This window comes from Drosophila takahashii, chromosome 2R (genome assembly GCF_030179915.1).
Source record: "Drosophila takahashii strain IR98-3 E-12201 chromosome 2R, DtakHiC1v2, whole genome shotgun sequence".
NCBI classification, from domain to species: Eukaryota; Metazoa; Arthropoda; class Insecta; order Diptera; family Drosophilidae; genus Drosophila; species Drosophila takahashii.
Window position 1 is genome coordinate 39,266,095 of NC_091679.1, and position 19,763 is coordinate 39,285,857.

General features: G+C 41.8%; 3 protein-coding genes across 7 annotated transcripts; 2 read left to right on the plus strand and 1 right to left on the minus strand.

Moving 5' to 3' along the window:
- Positions 1-183: 183 nt before the first annotated feature.
- LOC108055121 (putative uncharacterized protein DDB_G0288537) lies at positions 184-2,594 on the plus strand. 3 transcript variants are annotated; one of them, XM_017138347.3, is made up of 3 exons: positions 184-438; positions 652-807; positions 860-2,594. In XM_017138347.3, exons 1-3 carry the CDS (start codon positions 436-438, stop codon positions 2,204-2,206), a joined length of 1,506 nt encoding a protein of 501 aa, XP_016993836.2. In that variant the 5' UTR covers positions 184-435; the 3' UTR covers positions 2,207-2,594. The 3 variants fall into 3 exon arrangements, 2 of the variants coding, with proteins under 2 accessions (XP_016993836.2, XP_070069581.1); XR_011418063.1 differs by lacking the exon at positions 184-438 and having other exon boundaries at positions 507-807; positions 860-2,404; positions 2,461-2,594; XM_070213480.1 differs by lacking the exon at positions 184-438 and having other exon boundaries at positions 507-807.
- Positions 2,595-2,937: 343 nt separating this feature from the next.
- On the plus strand, positions 2,938-5,492 carry NaPi-T (Na[+]-dependent inorganic phosphate cotransporter). Its single transcript, XM_017138299.3, has 7 exons — positions 2,938-3,165; positions 3,283-3,494; positions 3,598-3,843; positions 3,905-4,357; positions 4,425-4,557; positions 4,660-4,901; positions 4,962-5,492. The coding sequence occupies exons 1-7, from the start codon at positions 3,156-3,158 to the stop codon at positions 5,238-5,240; spliced, it is 1,575 nt and encodes a 524-aa protein (XP_016993788.2). The 5' UTR covers positions 2,938-3,155; the 3' UTR covers positions 5,241-5,492.
- A 10,446-nt stretch (positions 5,493-15,938) lies between these two features.
- Positions 15,939-17,750, minus strand: LOC108055099 (uncharacterized). Of its 3 annotated transcripts, none has more exons than XM_070214001.1 (3): positions 17,195-17,750; positions 16,414-16,726; positions 16,167-16,354 (listed from the first exon to the last, which is right to left on the minus strand). In XM_070214001.1, exons 1-3 carry the CDS (start codon positions 17,216-17,218, stop codon positions 16,317-16,319), a joined length of 375 nt encoding a protein of 124 aa, XP_070070102.1. In that variant the 5' UTR covers positions 17,219-17,750; the 3' UTR covers positions 16,167-16,316. The 3 variants fall into 3 exon arrangements, with proteins under 3 accessions (XP_016993791.2, XP_070070102.1, XP_070070101.1); XM_070214000.1 differs by having other exon boundaries at positions 16,411-16,726; positions 17,195-17,745; XM_017138302.3 differs by having other exon boundaries at positions 15,939-16,726; positions 17,195-17,749.
- Positions 17,751-19,763: the final 2,013 nt, after the last annotated feature.

Genomic DNA, 19,763 nt, shown 5'->3' on the forward strand with positions numbered 1-19,763 from the left:
TTAAACAGAGTTGAATTTATGGAAATAAAATATAAAACTTTTTTATTTTACCGGTAAAACTGGGTGTATTATAATATTATCAGAAGTTAAAGTTTTAAATGTAGAATACATTATTTTCTACTAACAAACTAGTTAAAAATTAATATTAATGTAAAGATTTGGAACATCCTATATATACCTTACACTCAAATTCTGTAACGGTCGTTTGCGCATCAGCTGATTTCCAACCGGGCGGGCAAAACGTCAAACTGGTGAGACCGTCAAACGCACACACACAGACGTAACGACGAGAAGAAGAAGAGGCAGAAACAGCAATGTTTGAGGGAGTGAAAAATTAAACAAAAGTCCACGCAATTGAGCAGTTACAAATCCAAGGCGGCAAAAAACCCAAACTTCAAGATTTCGAGCCAACGCAGACTTCTCCAGAAGCTCACAATGGTAATTAGCAGGGTGCAGAAATAATGAATCGTTCGATTCTTTAATCACACACACACAGCGTTAGTTTGTATGTGTGCGGGGAGCAGCCAAAAATTGTAGACACCGATGGCATTTGTGGAATAAACAACAGCAACAATTGAGTGGCTGGCGAGGCGGGAAAATAACCGATTTATGGGAATTCATTCATGGGAATCTATATGTTTACCCTTCCAGGATCGAGTGACCAAGCCGCAGAAGAAAATGCTCATCACCTTGCTGCGGGAAACCAAGTACATGGAGGGCAAGAAGGAGAAGGAGTGGTACTGGGAGAAGATCCAGGCGGCCCTGAACACCATCGGTCCCAAGAAGACCATCATCCAGTGGAAGAAGGTGAGTGGAGCAGTTGGAAAGGGTGCAATCTTATACTTCCAATCCCTTTTAGTGCTGGCGCGACATGCGCTTGACCACCAGGAAGAAGCTGGCGGAACTGAAGCGCTGCCAGCTCTCTGGAGGATCGCCGCCGCCGGGCATCGAACTCAACCAGGAGGACAACGACATCATCGACATTGTGGGCACCGAGTACTTCTACGAGGAGATGAACGGCGAACTCAAGGCGGAGAACTTCCTCACAGGTTTGGATTACGCGCCGGAGCACCTGTGCGATGCCATTCTCACGGCGGCCGTGGGCCACCACCAGCACAACATGCAGCACCAGAAGGATCCGCAAGCGCATGCAGGACAACAGCCGCAGCAGGATCACCACACCAATGACGGGGAGACCAACGATGCTCCGGGCTCCAGCAATGGTGGCTCATATCAGGGCCACCCGGTGTCGCAGCTGCAGGCGCACAATGGCGGCGGCGGAGGAGAGCACGGCAGTGGCAGTGGCCAGTCAGGGATGCTCCAACATCCCGCCTTCCATGGCGGCCTGCATCCGCACCTGTTGAGGCGCCAGCATGGCAGTGGATCGCTCTCCCGGGAGTCGCCCTTCGAGGAGAAGCTGCTGCAGTTCATGCAGGATGCCTTCCCGAAGAAGAGCAAGAAGCGCAAGAATCGGGATCCGGACAAGCTCTTCCTGCTCTCCCTGTACGAGGAGATCAAGCGGGTTCCCGAGGAGATACGCCTAGACGTCAAGTCCGAACTTATGCAGATACTGAAGAAGTACCAGAAGAAGTCGCCCGTCAAGGCGGAGAAGTCCACGCCCTCCTCCACGTCGACCTCCTCGAAGCTGAGCTCCAGCAGCAGTGGCAGCAGCTCGGTGACTTCCCACCTATCGCACAGCATGTACCAGTTGCAGAAGAAGTACGAGAAGGGCGAGCGTGAGCCGTCGCCTCAGTCGCAAGTGGAGCGGGTGGCATCCGCAGGGGCGGTGGCTGTGCCCCTCCATGCCTCCCAGCAGCTGCCGCTGTTCCAGCTTCAGAAGAAGTACGAGGAGAGCGCCGTGGAAAAGGTCCACCAACAGCAGCAGCAGCAGAGCAACGAGCAACGCAAGCATGTGGAGGCCGCTCAGGCGCTCCATGCTGCCCACCAACAACCGCCACCGCCGCCACCCAACGAGCATCTGCACCATCCTCAGATGTCCCACAACATAATGTTTCCGCTGGGCCAGCTGCGCAACGAGCAACCGCCCGCCCAGCAGCACCAACATGGCCACAATCCCCACCAGCAACAGCAGCAGCAGCAACAGCATCCCCACCAGCAGCAGCAGGGACAGCAGCACCATCCGCCCACGATCTTCGGCTCGACCGCCAGCGAACGGCCTGCGATGTCCTACGAGAACGTCGGATGAGTACTGAGCCGTCTGTGGGAAGCCACTTGTGGAGCACCACGCCCTGCGACGGTGTCGCCCACGACGGCAGACACGCACCACTGTTAGCCCTTAGACAGCAACTAGTAGGTCTCACTGTAAAGCTAGCCTATACCTAAGTACACGATGCTCACTTGCTACAAGGATGATTATGAAGAAATGCTGAGGATCTATGTTTAAGTATCAGTTTATCTGTATTTCCCAACAGATCTTTGTAATCTTTTTAATTCTTTTAGTAAGTGCACGCCGTGATCCTCATGTAAATGTTCCCGTGGCAATAACAGCGCAGCTAAACTGTGACTCAACTTCTCAATAGATCGCGACGCGTGAATTTATCGGTGTAAACTCAAATATAATTGTATCCTCAAAACGTTGTTTATTATTGTAATTGTAATAAGGATTTCTTAGACTGTTTTAACTAACTTTCCGCTGCTATGATGCTTTGTCACTCTTCTGCTCCACAATCTTGTTTGTTTGGACTTTGCAAACCTGTAAATCCATCAAGCGGCCCGTCGTTAAACTGCCTCCTCGAATATCTAGTCTCCGGCTCTCGTATCTCGTATAGCGATAGTCAAACCCACAGGGAGCACGCCATGTCATAAAGATAATCCAACAGCTGACTGATCCGATCTGCTTAAATGCGAATTTTATCTGAGCGGAGGCCGATCGCCGAACTCGTCGTTGTCGGTCGCATGCAGGGCAGGTTGATCAGCGATCACGAGCCGAGCTGTGCAGCATAGTCCATAGCCAGATCGGCGGCGCTTATCAGTAGCGTGCGGCGGGGATAAAGAGATACAGATACTGGGTCTGGCATTCTATTTCGGCAGCGGTCCGCAGCAGTTGATCTTCCGCCATCGAATCGCAAGGATTGCAGTTCCTGCGAATGCAGAGTCCGAAATTCAAGTGAACCAACCAGCCAGTTCCATTCACCATGGCTCAAGGTACGAGAATGATCTTAGATTCGTGTCTTACCCTCGAAGTTCTGGCTCAAGACCTCCAAACGCAGCACAACCACAAACTCGAGACTCGCATTTCACGTACTCACTTTGATCTTTCAGTCGAGGCGCGCACTGTGCTGTGGTACATGACATTTATGGGCTTCATCGTCAACTACATGATCCGGATCAATCTGAACATCACGATTGTGGACATGATTGCCGGCAAGGGTGGTCCGGTTGCCTCGAACGTAACCCTCGGGAACTCTACGGAATTGACTGCCCTTCCGGATGAACGGTTTTCGTTGGAGCGTTGGTTTTTGGACTGGGCGAATGTGAGTATATCGGATCGCTGAATCACTGGTTAAGTGCTTAATAAAGCCACTAAGTGATGTGCAGCAACGGGGCGGATGAGTAACGTTTCATTTCTTTTGGCAGATTCCGTACGAACGGAATGGATTTTACTGGAACGAGAAGCAGCAGGGCGCTCTGTTGGGATCCTTTTTCTGGGCCCATTGGACTCTGCAGATCCCCGGCGGCATCTTGGCCACTAAATATGGCACCAAACTGGTCTTCGGTTGGTCCAATGGCATTGGTGTTTTCTGCTGTTTCCTCATACCCATTGTATCGTACTGGAGCTACACGGGGTTGATTATCCTTCGAGTTTTCCAGGGCTGGATAACTGTAAGTGATCTTCAGGATCTTTTATTTTTGTAACTAGATTTAATATGTTTTTTCCCTATAGGGTTTGGCCTGGCCCTCGATGCACGTGCTCACTGCCAAATGGATTCCGCCCAACGAGCGCAGCAAGTTTGTGAGTGCCTATTTGGGCAGCTCAGTGGGCGTGGCTCTGTTCTATCCGATCTTCGGCTATATCATCGACTGGACCAGGTGGGAATGGGTCTACTATATCTGCGGAATTGTTGGAACTCTGTGGTTCATTGCCTGGCAGTTCCTGGTCTTCGATAGTCCTGCCCAGCATCCCCGCATCGCCGACTCGGAGAGAAAGTACATTGAAAAGTCCTTGGGCGCCTCTGTTCAAGGAACGAAGGGTCCAACTCCCTGGAAGGCGATAGCCACCTCCCGTCCGGTTTGGCTGAACGTGGTGGCCCAATGGGGCGGCATCTGGGGCCTGTTCACTTTGATGACCCATGCGCCGACCTACTTCCGACTGATTCACCACTGGAACATCCGAGCTGTAAGTTCAGAAATAACTCTTGTGAGAAGTGAAGTACTATATCTATATCTTTTATCCCTTCTTTTAGACGGGCTTCCTCTCGGGACTTCCTCATCTCATGAGGATGCTCTTTGCTTACGTCTTCTCCATGTTGGCTGATTATCTTCTGCGAACAGATCGCCTGAGTCGCACCAATGTCCGCAAATTGGCCACATTCATTTGTAAGTATTAGGGTTCCTAACAAGGAAATTCCTTATATTCTAATATTCCCTAATTCGGAACCTTTCTTATAAACCTTTTTCTTTATAATCCTTTACTTTCAGGCTGTGGCGTCAAGGGTTTCGTGGTCTTGGCTCTCGCTTACTTCGGTTACAACGCGACGGCTGCCATTCTGTTGGTTACAATAGCCACCATGTTCCATGGCGCCGTGTCCTCCGGTCCGTTGGCCTCCATGGTGGATCTGTCCCCCAATTATGCTGGCATCGTCCTGGGTGTGAGTGGAATGATTGGAGGAATGCCGGGCTTCATATCGCCCTTCATTGTGGGACAGCTCACCCATAATAATGTGAGTTGAGATATTAGTTATAAAAGAGTTTATAATCCTTATATGACTGTTTTCTTTTAGCAAACAATTGAGGCCTGGAAGAATGTGTTCCTGCTCAGTTCGTTGATGCTAACAGGCAGTGGCATCTTGTACGTACTCTTCTCGGAATCCACATTGCAGCCATGGAATAATAATAGCTGCCACTCATTGCCTGAGCCTGGGCTAAAGGAACTCCAAAACCTGGGAATCGATAGGGAAGATGAGGAGGAAAAGAAGCCCCTTAGAGCGGACCATGATGAGGAATCCCATAACGTGGCTGAAACGGAGACCAAAACAAAATCTGTCGGCGATGAGAAGTGAGCAGTGGCGTCACTCCATTTTATTGGCATAATACCGTGTTGCTTATGGCACCTAGCCGAACAACGTCTGATACGGCTTATCGCCATTCTGTGTAAATAGTTACCCGCGGATCCACAGAGTTTAGCATCTCCAGCCTCTAGATTTAAGCAAGTTGTTTACTATAACATAGGATTAGGTCTCTTTTCTCCCCTGAGATTCTGTTTGTCCAGTGTGTGCTTTTAGTCAAATAATAAAACAAATTCAAATGATTTATTGACCAGTTTTTAATATTTATAATTTAATTTAAACCGAACTTTGGGGGAAAGATCACTTGCTGTCTGCATGGGATTGTTTAAATAACTGTTTTATGGGTACGGAAGCTAGAAATAATCCTCTACCGTCTGGAAAAAATATAAGTTAAACCAGATGGTACAACTAATCCTTATAAAAGATAAAAAGTTTTCAGGAGGATAAACAGAGGTCACTGTTTTGCTCGGTAAGCAAATGTTCTTATTTACAATTGAAAAGTTTATTTTTAGACTGTTTTATGAGGTTATACTATCTTTGGGTTACGTAGTTGAATGTGACTACAATTTGACTGATATCTTTTGTGATTGCATTGTTTGAGTACTATTTTAGGAAATTACAGTATCCAAAAAGTTAAAAAATTAAATTATAAGTTTATGACATTCCCTAATATAAATCTTTTCAACTTCGCGTGGCGGCAAGTAAATGAGTAAGTCATGGAATTTTTATGAATACGGAAGCTAAAAGAATCCGCTACCGTCTGGGAAAGTTTTAATTTAAATCATATGATTCAGTTTATCCAAATAAAGATAATAATGGCTTAGAAGGTTGAACAGAAGTCACTGGCCATGGTGGGTGTGTATTTTTAGACAGGTTATCAGGGCTTAGGGAGCTACATATATAGATCTTTTGGTTTCTTTTGTGAACTTGGTCCCAGACGGACTAATATTTCATCATCCTATTTTATAACTATTTTAAAAAATTTTTTTTTTGACTGAACTAAAGTTAAGTAATCCATTTAATTGGCTTAAATTAACCTCTTTTTTTTATTATAGAAATAAATCAAATTGATGGCAAGCAACTGATGCTTCGTCAACCCGTGAACGAGGTAATGAGACCCCGTATTACCCCAAAGTAAATGATTTGGCAAACTGAAGTTAATAATTGCAATTTAAATCAAAACTGATTGAACCGGAAAATCGTTTTCCCTTTTCGGCAGCCGTTTCTCTCATTACTCATACCACACGTTGCACAATTGGAAGTTTCGAAGGAAAAGGGAATCGAGATTCAGCAAAGGTTGGTTTGCGAGGGGTCAGAGGTGGTACAACCTTTGCTGCTCCGTGGTCTTCGACTTTTTTACGTGCTTGCATTTGTTTCATTGGCGTCCATTTCCGATTGCACTCCAGGGAGTCGTAGATGTCAGTCCCCGTCTCCATCTCAGATGCTTCCACCCCTCCAGGAATCCCCGGCATCATCCTGGCCACTTCACGGCTTGTCCATTTCGGTTTTCGTCTGTTAAGCCAGTCGATGTCTTGTCACTTGATCCTTGAGCTTGAGCCTGCGAAGTCCGGGTATTGATAGAGATTAATTGGTTTCCTGTTACGTTGGGCAATAGGCCGATAAGGATAGAGCGATGAGGAGTTACCTAACGAGATTATATCGCTGATTTTCCATCATCAGTTGGGGTTTGAACTTCCTGAAATGGAGAACTTTTCTCTTTTGGAATACATTTTTTTTTGATTTTTAAAGAGTTTTAGGGCCGGTTTCTCGAGTGCCGGCTAACATTTCTCGAACAGATAAAGTCCCTGCTAAGGCATTTTGGCTTTCTCGAGCATAAATGTGAGAGCTAACTTTGACAGGGACTCGGAGTCCCTGTTAAGCGTTTTCGGCTCGATAGAATGACAGCTGATTTCCCAAAGCCAACTATGAAGAAGAAACGAAATCACAGTTGACTTTTCCTTTGAATTATACCCAAACAGCTGATGAAATAATCGAAGCATGCCATTTTTTGCACTTCACAGTGCGTTAACAGCACTCTGTAATTGTTTCTCGTTCAGATAAATTAAAGCAGTCGAGAAAGCGGATTTGCTTTTACGAACAGTTTATCTGGTCTTTAAGTTTTTCGAACAGATAGCTATCAGGGACTTTGACAGGGACTCGAGAAAGCGGCCCTTACTCGAGTATCGCCATTTAGGTTTTAAATCAAGAACGATATTTTTCCAAACATATCCCTAACATAATCTTTTCTAGCACTTTCCCCCTATTACAATTCTATTATTTATTTATATCTGAAATTATCGTTTATTAAATCGCATTTCTTGACTTCCGTCTTAATGCTTATTGAATGTGAAAAGTGTTTAAGACGATTTCTACACCCCTCACATCGAGACTTTCCCATTGCCATTTGCATTATCTCCGATCTGGAGAGGAAAACCCTCCTTGGAGATGTTGGTAAGCTGTAAACAACAGTTAACTTTAGAGCTCCGAAACAAAAAAATTCGCACGGATTTGCGAACGCAAAAAATGAAAGCGAATTCCAGAGGAGTTGGGCCACGCAAATTTATGCTCACTCCCCAAACAAAAAAGAAACACAAGCAAAAAAACAAAGCGTGGGGAAAAAATGGTTCGCTGGCAGGAAGTAAATTCAATCGTAAACAACGCAATCAAAAATTCATTCAAACGAAGCATTAACGCTTATTCCGTTTAGTCTGCGGTGGGTGGGGTTGGATTTTGGGAGGTGGGTTTGTATATCTGGGAGCTGGGAGGCGGGGGTGGTTCTGGGAGGTCTGTCTCATTGTCAGGCAAGTGCAACAAATACAATGGGGGAACTCCAAAAGAGCGTGCAACTGTCTGTTTCTCCCTGCTTTTTTAATTTTCAATTCTTTCCCGCATACATTTTTTTTATTTTGTTCACTTAGGCAGGTACATTTATTATGTGGGCACGCGAACAGTAGGAACTTTGCAGTTCCGGGCACGTCGCTTCATAATTTTCCATTTCCATCTGTTAAATGGGAAGCGCCATGGAAAGCCGCGAATAAATTTGTGGGCGGATACAGCCCGTCCTTCGAAAACTCCCCTCCAATCCTCCCAATTCCACGTACGCTTACATACGTGTAGCTAAAGGTACCCGGAACAATGGGCACACGGATAAGTATCCGCGGCAATAAATTTAATTTGCACAGCGAAAACATCGCAAATCCATTTTTTATACCATAAATTCCTTGGCTCCCCAGTGACTCGGATTCGGGTTCAGTTCATCCCACACCCTGCATTTGTCGCTTTTCCGTTGTTGTTCAGGAACGGATTAATGGATGTGCGAACATGCATATAAAGATGAACTCGGCTCAGAAACTGGTAAGAAAAAAAACCTTTAAGAGGAGGAGCTACCCGTTCTTTTCAATTACTGAGTTTTGGATGTATGTATATCTTGGGAAGGTTATTTAAAAATATTCCTTTTCTTACTTTATTTATAAACCAATCTATGAAATCTTACTTAAAATTTAAATCTTACTTAATATTTAATATTAACCAGGCATATACAAGTTTTTTTTTTTCAGTACTTAAAAACTAATGATTCTGCTTGCTCTATTAATAATAGCTTTAAGCAAGAAACACTCCGTAATTTAAATAAATAAAGTACAAATTATCCTTTTATCCTTTGTTAATTATAGATCACGGCTTCTTACTTAAACCTTGTCGGTTGACCTTTTTTTGTCCAAACTTGTTCATTAGGATCAAATATTTAGACCTGGCCACTCACTCTCACTCTCTTTCCTATCATAATCTTTAATTTACATTGTGGTCAGTCATCTGTCTTTACATGAGCACCACCACCATCTATAGTTTCCCTGCTCTTGGAAGCCACCGCCCAGTCACTCAATCATAAATATTATTAATAATGTGTGCGGCTTGCGGTCCTCGGGAGTTCTTGAGTTCTCGGAGTGGGAAGTTCTTGTAGTCTGGCAGGGCCTTTGGCTAATTTATTTAGTTCCGAGGCCGGGGCATCCGAGTAAGTTTGCCATCCCAGAAACTTCGCTGAGCACACACACCGATTCGCAATCCAAATGGGATTACACGAAGGAGCCGGGGAACTTTGTGTTTGAATTGGCAAAACTAGAATTCGCAGCGGAAAACTTTCTTCGCCTTCAAGCCGAGGTTAGCTAACCGCCTCGTTCCCGATAATCTCGCATCAAAATGTTAAATATGAAAGCCACTTAACGGAATTTCTACGGCGTTCGAAGCTGAAGGCAAATTAAAGTTGTCACATTAGGTAAATGAACGGGAGAATAAGGGAGTGTCAGTTAAAAGCCTCCCACCTTGTTTTAATCTTGAAGATATAACTTTGGCGTCGGCGATGATAAATCATAAGCGGACCGCCCCCGAAAAACAAAGGAAAAACCCAGTCGAAAACCACATACCCAAACTCCGAGAGAAAGAAAAGGACCAAGGGGACGCAGACAGACAGCCGGAGAAGGGAGCGGGCGGGTTTTCACAACAATATGTGAATATGTTATTTGTTCTGGGAATTGTGAAAATCTCAACAGGTCCCCGCACTTTGCATATTATTTTTAATACGCAGGACGAGGGCCTGGGATCCTTGGATCCTGGGCAGGTCAGAGTTGGCCAATTTCCTGGCTAGCCACAAGCTTCCCGCCTTTTTGACTACGATACACTTGTGTTTGCCAAGACATTAAGGATAGGCCGCATTTGACAGGACTTTCCCTTCGTGTTTCTTGAATCATGATGGGCTAATATTTACATAAACTCTGGATACCTAAAAGCTCTTTGTAATTTAAAGTCTTCGCTTGATTAGGCAGTTTTTATTAGGGAGCATTTTGCTAACCGCATATTTATTACCTTTGGCAAAAATATAACGTAAGGTCATCTTATAAATACTTTGATAATTATTATTGATTGGTTGTCAAACCGTAAAAGTATTCTAAATGAAGAGAGAACGTTTAAGTCAAGTACCTCGACTTCCAAATTCATTTACTGCTTGACTCCTTGCACTGCTTGACCGCTAGTCACTCCATTCTTTGCTCATAACTTTTTATTGAATGGTCCAATTTGAAATTTTTTTTACATATAGGTAGGTGTAAGCAAACAACACAAAGTAGTATTTACACTTTTGCAAAATCTTTTACTCTTACAAGAAACTGCTGGTTTTAAGTAGAACTCAAACCAATTCGGAAATCCAACATCTTATATTCGACTCCCCTATTGCGGCAAACGGTAACCTTCATAAAATCCAGTACTTTGTGTTGCATTCTTTTGGTTTCATTGATGTTGTTTTATGAATATTTCAGTCAAAGTCCATTAGAATTATTTGGATGTTTGGCTGGTTGCATTATTCATGAGTGCATGCAAATTGAATTGCGTTGGACACAAAGCAAGGGGGAAAAACAGGTGGATCAGGAGTTGTCGGAACGAATTGGTCGAGCGGCAAGGACGATGTCTGCTGGTCGCTCCTTCGAGCACATGCCACATACCGCATCTCACAACTCAGCAATTCCCCGGGTGAACATTCATTCTGATTATGCACACACATCGATATGAATAACACATTCCAATCCGCATTCGGCAACTTCATCTTCAAGGAGAACTTTTGGCGGAAATGGAGCAAAACGGCGAGGATTCAATTAAACGACCACAATTCAAATGTTGACGTCACCGTTTGGCCCTTATTAAATTATCATTCGATTATGCCATTATGTTTGCCGATTGCCCCCAAATCACCCCAGCTAATGGCACATCCGGCGGAAGTTTAACGATGCCAAGAGCCCGGGGTTGTTGCCAACTTCTCTTGTTGCCAACTCATCGCAAGAAAACGGAAAACCCTTTTCCTTAAAATTTATCTCCTCCTGGCCCCCCTTTGAAAGTGCTGAAAGTATCTCGAATGCGAAATACATATATCTGCAGGGCCAGGAGCTGGCATCCCATTAAATGTAACGATTATTATCTCACGTAGCACCATTTTGGGAATTTTAAATATGAAAACTGCTCAAATTGTCCTCGAAATGGGCATCGAAGAGTGTGCAAAAGAAGAGTTTGCATTTTTGAACAGGTGGAACGTGTTTTTTGGAGAAGGAGATCCTAAGGACATTTAAAATGATATATGTACCAAAAAAAAAATATTCCTTTTGTGAAAGAATATAATTTTTTATTTTGTGATAATATGTATATTAATATAAAATATTCTTTATTGGTTTCTACTATTTAAATTTATTTCGGTTAACATTTATAAATTTTTCTCGGAGTTTCATTACCATGAAAATCTTAAAGAAGACTCCAAGATTATTTTATAAATGAAAGGAAAAGTAAGTCTTTTGGTTGCATTTTAAAAATCTGTCCATAAGTTTTCAAATACTAGTAGGTTTATTCTATGGCAGGATTTCTAAAGCTGTAAGGATTATAAATACTTTCAACCTCTAGTTTACCATTACTAGGAAATCTCAGTAAGGATATCTTCTGTTTTATATCCTTTTATCGTTGCAATCTCAGCAGGTGTGTCAGGTTTTCTAGAGATGAAAACACTTTCCCCCCGGTCAAGAAAAAACTTCAAATTGCTTTTCTCCCTGTGACACTTTTATTTGCTCACTTCTGTGAGGCAACATTTTAGCACATCACCCAGCCACTAAGTTTTCGGAACCAACCCACCCATTCCACATCAATTGCGGCAATTTGCCAATGAATGGACACTTCTAACTGGCAATTTTTATACCAATTCCATGGCCTTGGGGCGGAACTTTGTGACCGCAACCCTTTTTTCTCCGGGACGTGCCACGTCCTGTGTCCTGAGTCCTTTGTCCTGCGTCCGTCACTTTTGTATACCTTTGGGTGTTCGGGTGTTTATCCGGGGGTCCGAGCGCCAATCAAGCGCAAAACCGTTTTTGACATGTCCGGACATATCGAACGGGTGGACGGGCGCCAAGGCTGACCAACCAGAACAACCAGAGCCGCAAGGATGTCCAAAAACAACAGGGACTTCAACGAGGACCAACCAGTAGTCAGTGGTTAGCTGCGTGGCTTTCGCCCGCACAATGACAATTCAATTACAGAAATGGAAATAGCGGCTGGCATAAAAATCAAATAAAAGCTTCATAAAGTGCTTCGAATGAGCAAATAAAATCAGTGGGCAATGTCAGTTTGGGTTCGTGATGCCCGGGTGGTTGGACTGGGTGCTGGGAGTAGAGCACTTCCGCCTGGAGTTTGGATTTTGATTAGGACTCCGAGGGCACACAGAGAAAAATTTAATTTGATTCTTAATTAATAAGTATCTAGGATAATGTTTGATATTCATATTTTAAAAGAAATTGTTTTAGAAATACATATTTTTACTGCTTAAAATTAATATGATTAGTTTATATTTGAATGTAAGCATATAGTAGTAAAGTTAAGTTAGAAATATACTTTTTTTCAATGCAATATTAACTCCGTACTATATTATACTAATAAGAAAAAATGTATTCAATATTGAAGATAATATTAATTATATCTTTAACCGCATAAGTTAAAATGTATTTATAATTATTTTTAATAATTTTTAAGTTGTATTTTGTAATTCTGAGTTTATTTTTACGTTTTATATGGTATCAATGTTCTTAGTATATTGTTCTCCGTGCAATATTGAACAGCATTTATTGGGCCATCTATGACCAGGCCACTCGACCTCTGAGCTTTTGCGGTCATTTGGCAATTGGCGCCATACGCACGTGTCCACCGCCACTCCCTCCAGCATCCTTTTTGTCCTGGAAGGGCATGATCGTAAAGTTCCCACGCATTGGGAGTTGGAAACGGGGTCGAAAATGGAGCAACACTGCGTCACACAGGAAACGGAATTGAAAATCGAAATGAATTCCATTCCGCTGACCCTTTTGCGGTTCGATTTTTGGTTCTGCGGTGACTCACCTGACACCTAATGCCCTGCAAACTCTACTGCGAGTGGTTGACACTCTTAAAGTCGTGGAACAAATTGCAAACGTAGTTTAAGAGCAGGACGACGGGCTATTGAAAATTCATAGCCAAAAATTTATTCATGGTCTGCCCCACCGACTCCCGGGGCATTAATATTTAAGCAGCGTCGTTCTCGGCCGACCTGCTCCCTTGGTCCTTGCTGCTGCTCCTCCTCCTCATCCTTCCACCGATCCTGGCCTGCTTGGGGTCACCATTTTTTCTTCCTTTTTTTTCGGTGGGCCTGTCGCAAAGTTTGTGTTTCTGGTCCTGCTCCTTTTCACGGGGCTGTCAGTAACAACGTCTCGAGGACATGAGGGCACGGTTTTTTATGGGCCAAACTTGGCAGTGCCGATGGTGATGCCTATGTGCACAGTGGGTTGAAATAGCTTAAAAAATATTAATAATAATTTATAAATAATTTCCTGATTTTTTAGAAGTTAATTAGATACGGAAAGAGGAACAATTCAATCTGTAAATAAGTTACTCTTTTGAAATATTTATGCTACATTTCCAATTTAAATTATATTGCGTAAAATGTATGTTGTAGATTGAAAAGGACTTAAAGTTCAAGCTTTGAATTTAAATATAATTTAATTTTTTATCGACATTTATTTAAAAATTTTAGTAATAATTCTAATAAATATAAATAAACATAAAACCAAGGTGAGTGCTTTTCTTCGAAAATTTCCACCCCTCGGCACCTGGCTGTGTTGTCTTTGGCTGCCCAATTTGTAACCCTTTAAACAGTCTGACACGCGTATAATGTGACAGAATGTTCCAAACTACACATTAATTTTTGATCAAATGGCTTTCGACTGGTCCTGCACTTGTACTCCTTGTTCCTTGCGTCCTTTTCTCTGGATCCTTGAACGTTCTTGAAGTTCGAACTTCGAGGGGCTGTCAAATGTCATTCGATTGGCAGAGAGAAAACGTTTTCAGGCCCCAAATGAAGTTAAGTTATCAAGTTGGCGGTTAGCTGGCAAGCTGGAAATTAATGAAATTTTTTACGTTCCTTACGCCCGGCGGCAGTTGGCCGAGGTTGCTGGCCATTGGGCTAACAAAAATTCATTTATTTTCATTTATTGTTTCACATTTCCCCGAGGACAGCGAGACGTTGCAATTACCGCAGAAAAGAAACTCACCCGAAACGGCAGAAACGAAAAAAAAATCCTCGCTTCTGTCGCCGAGAAAAGTTTGAAAAATATATACACTTTTTTTGGTCTTTCTTTTCCGCGAAGCTGGAATTTTATTTACTTTTTACTGCCCAGGCGTGTTCATAATTCTGTTGACTTGTCCCGTGGATTGTAATTTTTACTGCAGGACAAGCGCAAATACATAATTGAATAAACCCGCGCTCGCAGGGCAGGTTTCCCGGGAAAAGGGGTGAAAATGGGGGGCGAAAAGTTTTAATTCAATTCCTTGTGCGTTGTTAACTTGAGACTTGAAGTTGATTAATTTCGCATTTTTACGCTTGATTATACGAGTCCCACAAAACTTCGGCTTGCTAGTTGTAGAAGCTGCCTTAAGATTTTCTTTTTGGGTGCTTTCTTCCTTTTTTCGCCTTGTATTTTGCACGCACACACATTCGAAGAGGTGGAAGAAGGAGAAAGGGGAGTCCTGCAAGGAAGGAATCTTTTTCGTGGCTGGCAAAAATATGGCGTTGAATCCTTTGGGAAATTTCGATATCACACTTTGTTCCAGCTTTCTCGTCATGCCCACAAGTTCATTACACATTCGCCGGAGTCGAAATGAGCAAAAGTAATGGGAAATGCAGTGGGTGATGGAGTGGGGTATTTTCTGGAGTCGGGGAGGGGTTCTACAGGCAGGTTGATTAACCAGACTTAGAGACACAACCCCCAGTTACATGTGTGCCATAAAAATCTCAATTATTATTTCCTCCATTCGCTTCTGATTTGCGGAGTCGGATGAAAAGTATCTGACAGTTTTTCCTGATTGCGGATGGATGATTTCGATGTAATCCGCTGATTGTAATTATGAGTGTTCAATTATTCACAATTTAATTGATCGAATTGGAGGTAAATAACAGAAATCAGTATCGACAAAATCAATAGTTTTCCTTGGTTTACAAAAATCACTCACTTGGTATTTAAAAGCCTTACTTTTAAAACAAATGTAATATACAATAAATAATGATTTAAAGAATGATTTTTTTTAGAAACAAAAATCAAGGACAGTTGAAAAATCGAAGCTTTACTGAAACAATTATGATAAAGCACTCATCAACCTTTTTTAAATTTTAGAACCATTTTTTATATCCAAACTAAATATGCATATCTATAAACAATATCATATTCTAAATATGGGCTGGGAGAAAGTTCTGTAGTTTAGCGAAGAAAGCAGTCGTAGAATCTCCACAAACAAAAGGAACCAGAAGAAAGACAAAGGCAAACGACACTTGGATAGATATTCGCAAGAAAGCCGCCGAAAGGGGAACGCCATAAATCAAATGTATCTACAAATCTATGTATTTATGTATCCATTGTGCGCCTGTTTGTATGTAAAGGCTAGACAATAGTTACGGGTATGCGGGGCTTAATTATACGCGACACTCGATTCGATTCGCTGGCAAATTAGCATATGACAAGGCCAGTTAACAGCTAGCAAAACAGTTAGCTAAACTCCGCGGATGGAGTCAGAGATGAAGATAGATGCCATGTAATTACCAGAGCGTAGATACCATAAAAATAAAGAAAAACCCAGCAATTAAGGGAGAGAATCTTTAAACTATGACTCAAATGTTTTGGCTTTTGTTTCATTGGCTAAATTTAGACATGGGTTTATTGCGGCAATTAGCATTTATAATATTATAGTTACGACTACGATTAGGTGGTAATAATTTAGACTTTAGCTTTGACTAAGTGAAGAGAGAAGAGAGAAGATCACAAGATCACCTCGAATCGCTGATCCCTGGCGATGGGCTCCGCCTTGCTCTTCACCAGATACTTGGCGAACTCCGACGGCGAGCGAAACGACTTGATGGGGAACTTGCCGAAGCGCCCGTTGGTCTTGGACACCACGTAGTAGATGGGATAGGGGCCCGGCGTCATCTGGACGGGTAATACTTGACCTTGGACCTCCACCCGATCCACCTGCTGCCTAGCGTCCAAGTTCAGTTGCTTCTGCTGCTTGAGTTTCTGCTTGGGAGAGGCTTTTAGTTCGTATTTCAAGGCTGGCTGCGTCGCATCTTCACCACTGGCGGCCACATCTCCACCACCTCCTCCGCCACCCATCAGCTTGGCGGGTCGAGGACGCCTCTTCCGCATCTGCTTGGAGTCCACGTACTGACGCGGCTTGGATTCGGTGACCGGACGCAGGGTTTGGATCTGGAAGAAGGCCGAGTTCATTTGGCTGCCGGTGTTGTCCTTCTTGGGCGGCAGGTCCTGCGGATGCACGCGGATCACCTTCTGCGTCTGGTTGGCAATGCTGATCACATCCTCCTCGATGTCCGAGGACTCCTCGATGGCCAGGGACACAGTGGTCAATGCGACCAAGCAGAAAAAGCAGAGCTGGAATATTTCAAATAATTTAATCAATCTCTTTTTTGTTTGGTTACATTTAAATGCTCATTGTCCTTAGAAATAAATTGGATATAAATATTTTAATTTGAAGTTAATAAAAAGTATTATTAGCTAAAATGTATACATTTATAATTTTAAATTGAAAAAAGTGGTTGGCCAAATAAAACTCGAACACACGGTAATAGTATTTTTTGATTCCAATAAGATTTAAATTAAATTAAATAAAATTTTGAAAATTTACATTTTTTTGGGTTTGCCTATTTTATTTTTTTAACGGCCTCTCAAGATTTAATGAACTTGAACTTTAAAAGCTATATTTAAAATAAATGCAAGGTGATTAAAATAGTTTTCACAGTCTAGAAGATACAAATTATTTGGCTGTTAAAAAAATGTACAGCGCCAATGGCAACTTGTATATTTTTATTGTTTTCACCGTTGGCGATCAATCACAATTACCATAAGCCGATGATTGCCAAACATCTTGTAAGATCACTCAGGTGAACAATGTATCTGCCGATTCTGAAGCTTCTGTGGATTCCGCAACTAGCGACTGATGTTGGATGCTGTCGTTGGACGACTGAAAGCACTGGAACACCCAGCGATCGCTGTAAGCTTTTGAGCCGGAGATCCCAGATATACCCCCTGTATTCCCCCTCAACGCGATCTGTTTATAATGAAGTGTTTGGTCTTTTTTGTGGCTCTTGTGGAGGAGCCAGAACAAATAATGAGCCAAAAATTTGTTAGTTTTGTTTCGTCTTTTGTCATTTGTCGGCGCTTGTCCCCGCCATCCCGTAAGATCCCCAAATTAACCCGCACAGTGGGTCAGGGTATGGCAAAAACTTTGATTCATATTCGCGGTTAATTTGCGATGGCTGTCGCTGATTGCCTCGCTGATTAATTTGTTTTGCGGCTGATCACCTCAGCTTTTTCTCCTCCCCCTTTGACGTCGGTGATTGTTTTGTGCATTGTTTGATTTGAAGATATTTTTATCCATCAGTAGTGAACAAATTAGGCGATTCTGGGTATCATGAATATGGTAAGAGATTTGATTTGTAGGTAAAAGATATAATGATAATAAGGAGATGTTTGGTATTATAGGTTCTAAGGTTTAATACATTTTTTTTTTGCAAAAAAACAATATATTTTAAGAAAAACTACTTTATGGAAAACCATTTTTATTACAAGAACATTTTATATATTTTGAATATTTAATGAATTAATATTTATTTATTATTAAAATAAGGGTAATAGATAAACCGATAACTACGACAGCTTGTTATGATTATCAAGAATTTTATAAATAAATTATTTAAATGAAACCCATCCAACACTCAAAAAAAAATTTTAGAAAATCGCCTATGGATTTGCTTTACTGGCGATTTTTTTCTATATTTCTGGAATATTTCTTGAATTTAATGAATTTTGATTAATTGGAAGAAAATTTTCTTTACCAGTAGAAAATTTTTTTATTTTAAAGAAAAAAATCGCCAGTGAAGCAAATCCATAGGCGATTTTCTAAAATTCAGGGCGATTCATTTTCTGAGTGAATAAATCTCACAAATTTGTTTTCTATGAATTTATCTTTTATTTGCATTTCTTTTTTTTAAGTCTTATCTTTTAATTAATTCCTAAGAAGAGTATCCAAAATATGCAAATCATTTTTCCTGAACATCATTAGGCGTGCATTACTAATTACACTGTGCAGCATTTTTAGTGCTTTTTAAATTTACCTCGATGGATGCTATATTTTTGGATTCGTTACGAATTCCCAAGTTAAACTGCGTTTTCCAAAAAGTTCCCCGACGCAAGGATTCTTAGCAAAAGGACCTCAAAGTTCGAAAAATGCTGAAATTGGCCAACTTTACGGAGCTCTCAGAGGCAAATGGATGCATGGCTTGGTTCGAAGTTAAAGTTTTTTAAAAGATACACCCTTTATCTTTTAAACCCCATACTTAAAAAATTTTTAAGATTTTTTTTAAGGCAGAAACAAATTCTAGAAAACATAGTCAAAAAACATAAAAGTATACAGCTGCGGTCAAAATGGTAGTAGTGTTGCCGCCCTGTGTATTTAAAAGTTTGTTGTTGTAATTGATTTTTTCCTGGTAATATTGTATTGATTATAATTTTACTATTAGACTAATTGGATAAGAAAAAATTACAACATGAAACTTTTAAAAACACAAGGCGGCAACTCTGCTACTATGTTGACCGCAGCTGTATGTTTTTCAGTTTTTTGACTATGTTTTTTGAAATTTATTTCTGCCTTAAAAAAATCCTAAAATTATTTTATGTATGGGGTTTGAAAGATAAAGGGTGTATCTTTTAAAAAACTTTAACTTCGAACCAAGCCATGCATCCATTTGCCTCTGAGAGCTCCGCAAAGTTGGTCAATTTCGGCATTTTTCGAACTTTGAGGTCCTTTTGCTAAGAATCCTTGCGTCGGGGAACTCTTTGGAAAACGCAGTTTAACTTGGGAATTCGTAACGAATCCAAAAATATAGCATTCATCGAGGTTAATTTTTGATGCTGCATAGTGTTATTGTAATGAAATTATTTATGATAATCGTCAAAGTCTCAGACACTGCACATTGTTGGCCATTCGGCGTGTGCACAAACGAATGGGCAGAAATAAAAATGAAATAAAGTACGTTTGCCAGCGAAAACAATTATAATTCAATTGTATTCAGATGGGAGATATAGAAGTCATGAAGCCGATGACTCAAAGTGGTTCTGTTCCTAGTTGCGATTTCTGGTTTCGGGTCTTGGAACTTGGAACTCGACAAGCAACTTAAGATGGGATTTCGGAGCGGAGGAATAAAGCTCAATGAAATTAGAGATCTTGAACTTAATGCTCTGAACAAGGTCAACTTTGAGGCGGATTGTAATCCTATAATTGAAGTTGTGAGCGAGACTCTCGAGTCTCGTGAAGTGCAAGAAAACTCTTTTAAATTGATTTACGAACATGGACAAGTTAATAACTCGGTTGATTATGTCACCTGTGTTCGCAGCAAACTCATTAATATGC

Bases quoted from the DNA above. Each gene is read 5' to 3' on its own strand.
- LOC108055121 (XM_070213480.1), top strand. From the start codon at position 610: ATGGGAATTCATTCATGGGAATCTATATGTTTACCCTTCCAGGATCGA. The intron at 808-859 runs GTGAGTGGAGCA...AATCCCTTTTAG, and splicing joins CCATCATCCAGTGGAAGAAG to TGCTGGCGCGACATGCGCTT.
- NaPi-T (XM_017138299.3), top strand. The intron at 3,844-3,904 runs GTAAGTGATCTT...TTTTCCCTATAG, and splicing joins TTTTCCAGGGCTGGATAACT to GGTTTGGCCTGGCCCTCGAT. The intron at 4,558-4,659 runs GTAAGTATTAGG...CTTTACTTTCAG, and splicing joins CAAATTGGCCACATTCATTT to GCTGTGGCGTCAAGGGTTTC.
- LOC108055099 (XM_017138302.3), bottom strand. From the start codon at position 17,218: ATGTTTGGCAATCATCGGCTTATG. The intron at 16,727-17,194 runs GTAATTGTGATT...GAAATATTCCAG, and splicing joins TTGGCAATCATCGGCTTATG to CTCTGCTTTTTCTGCTTGGT.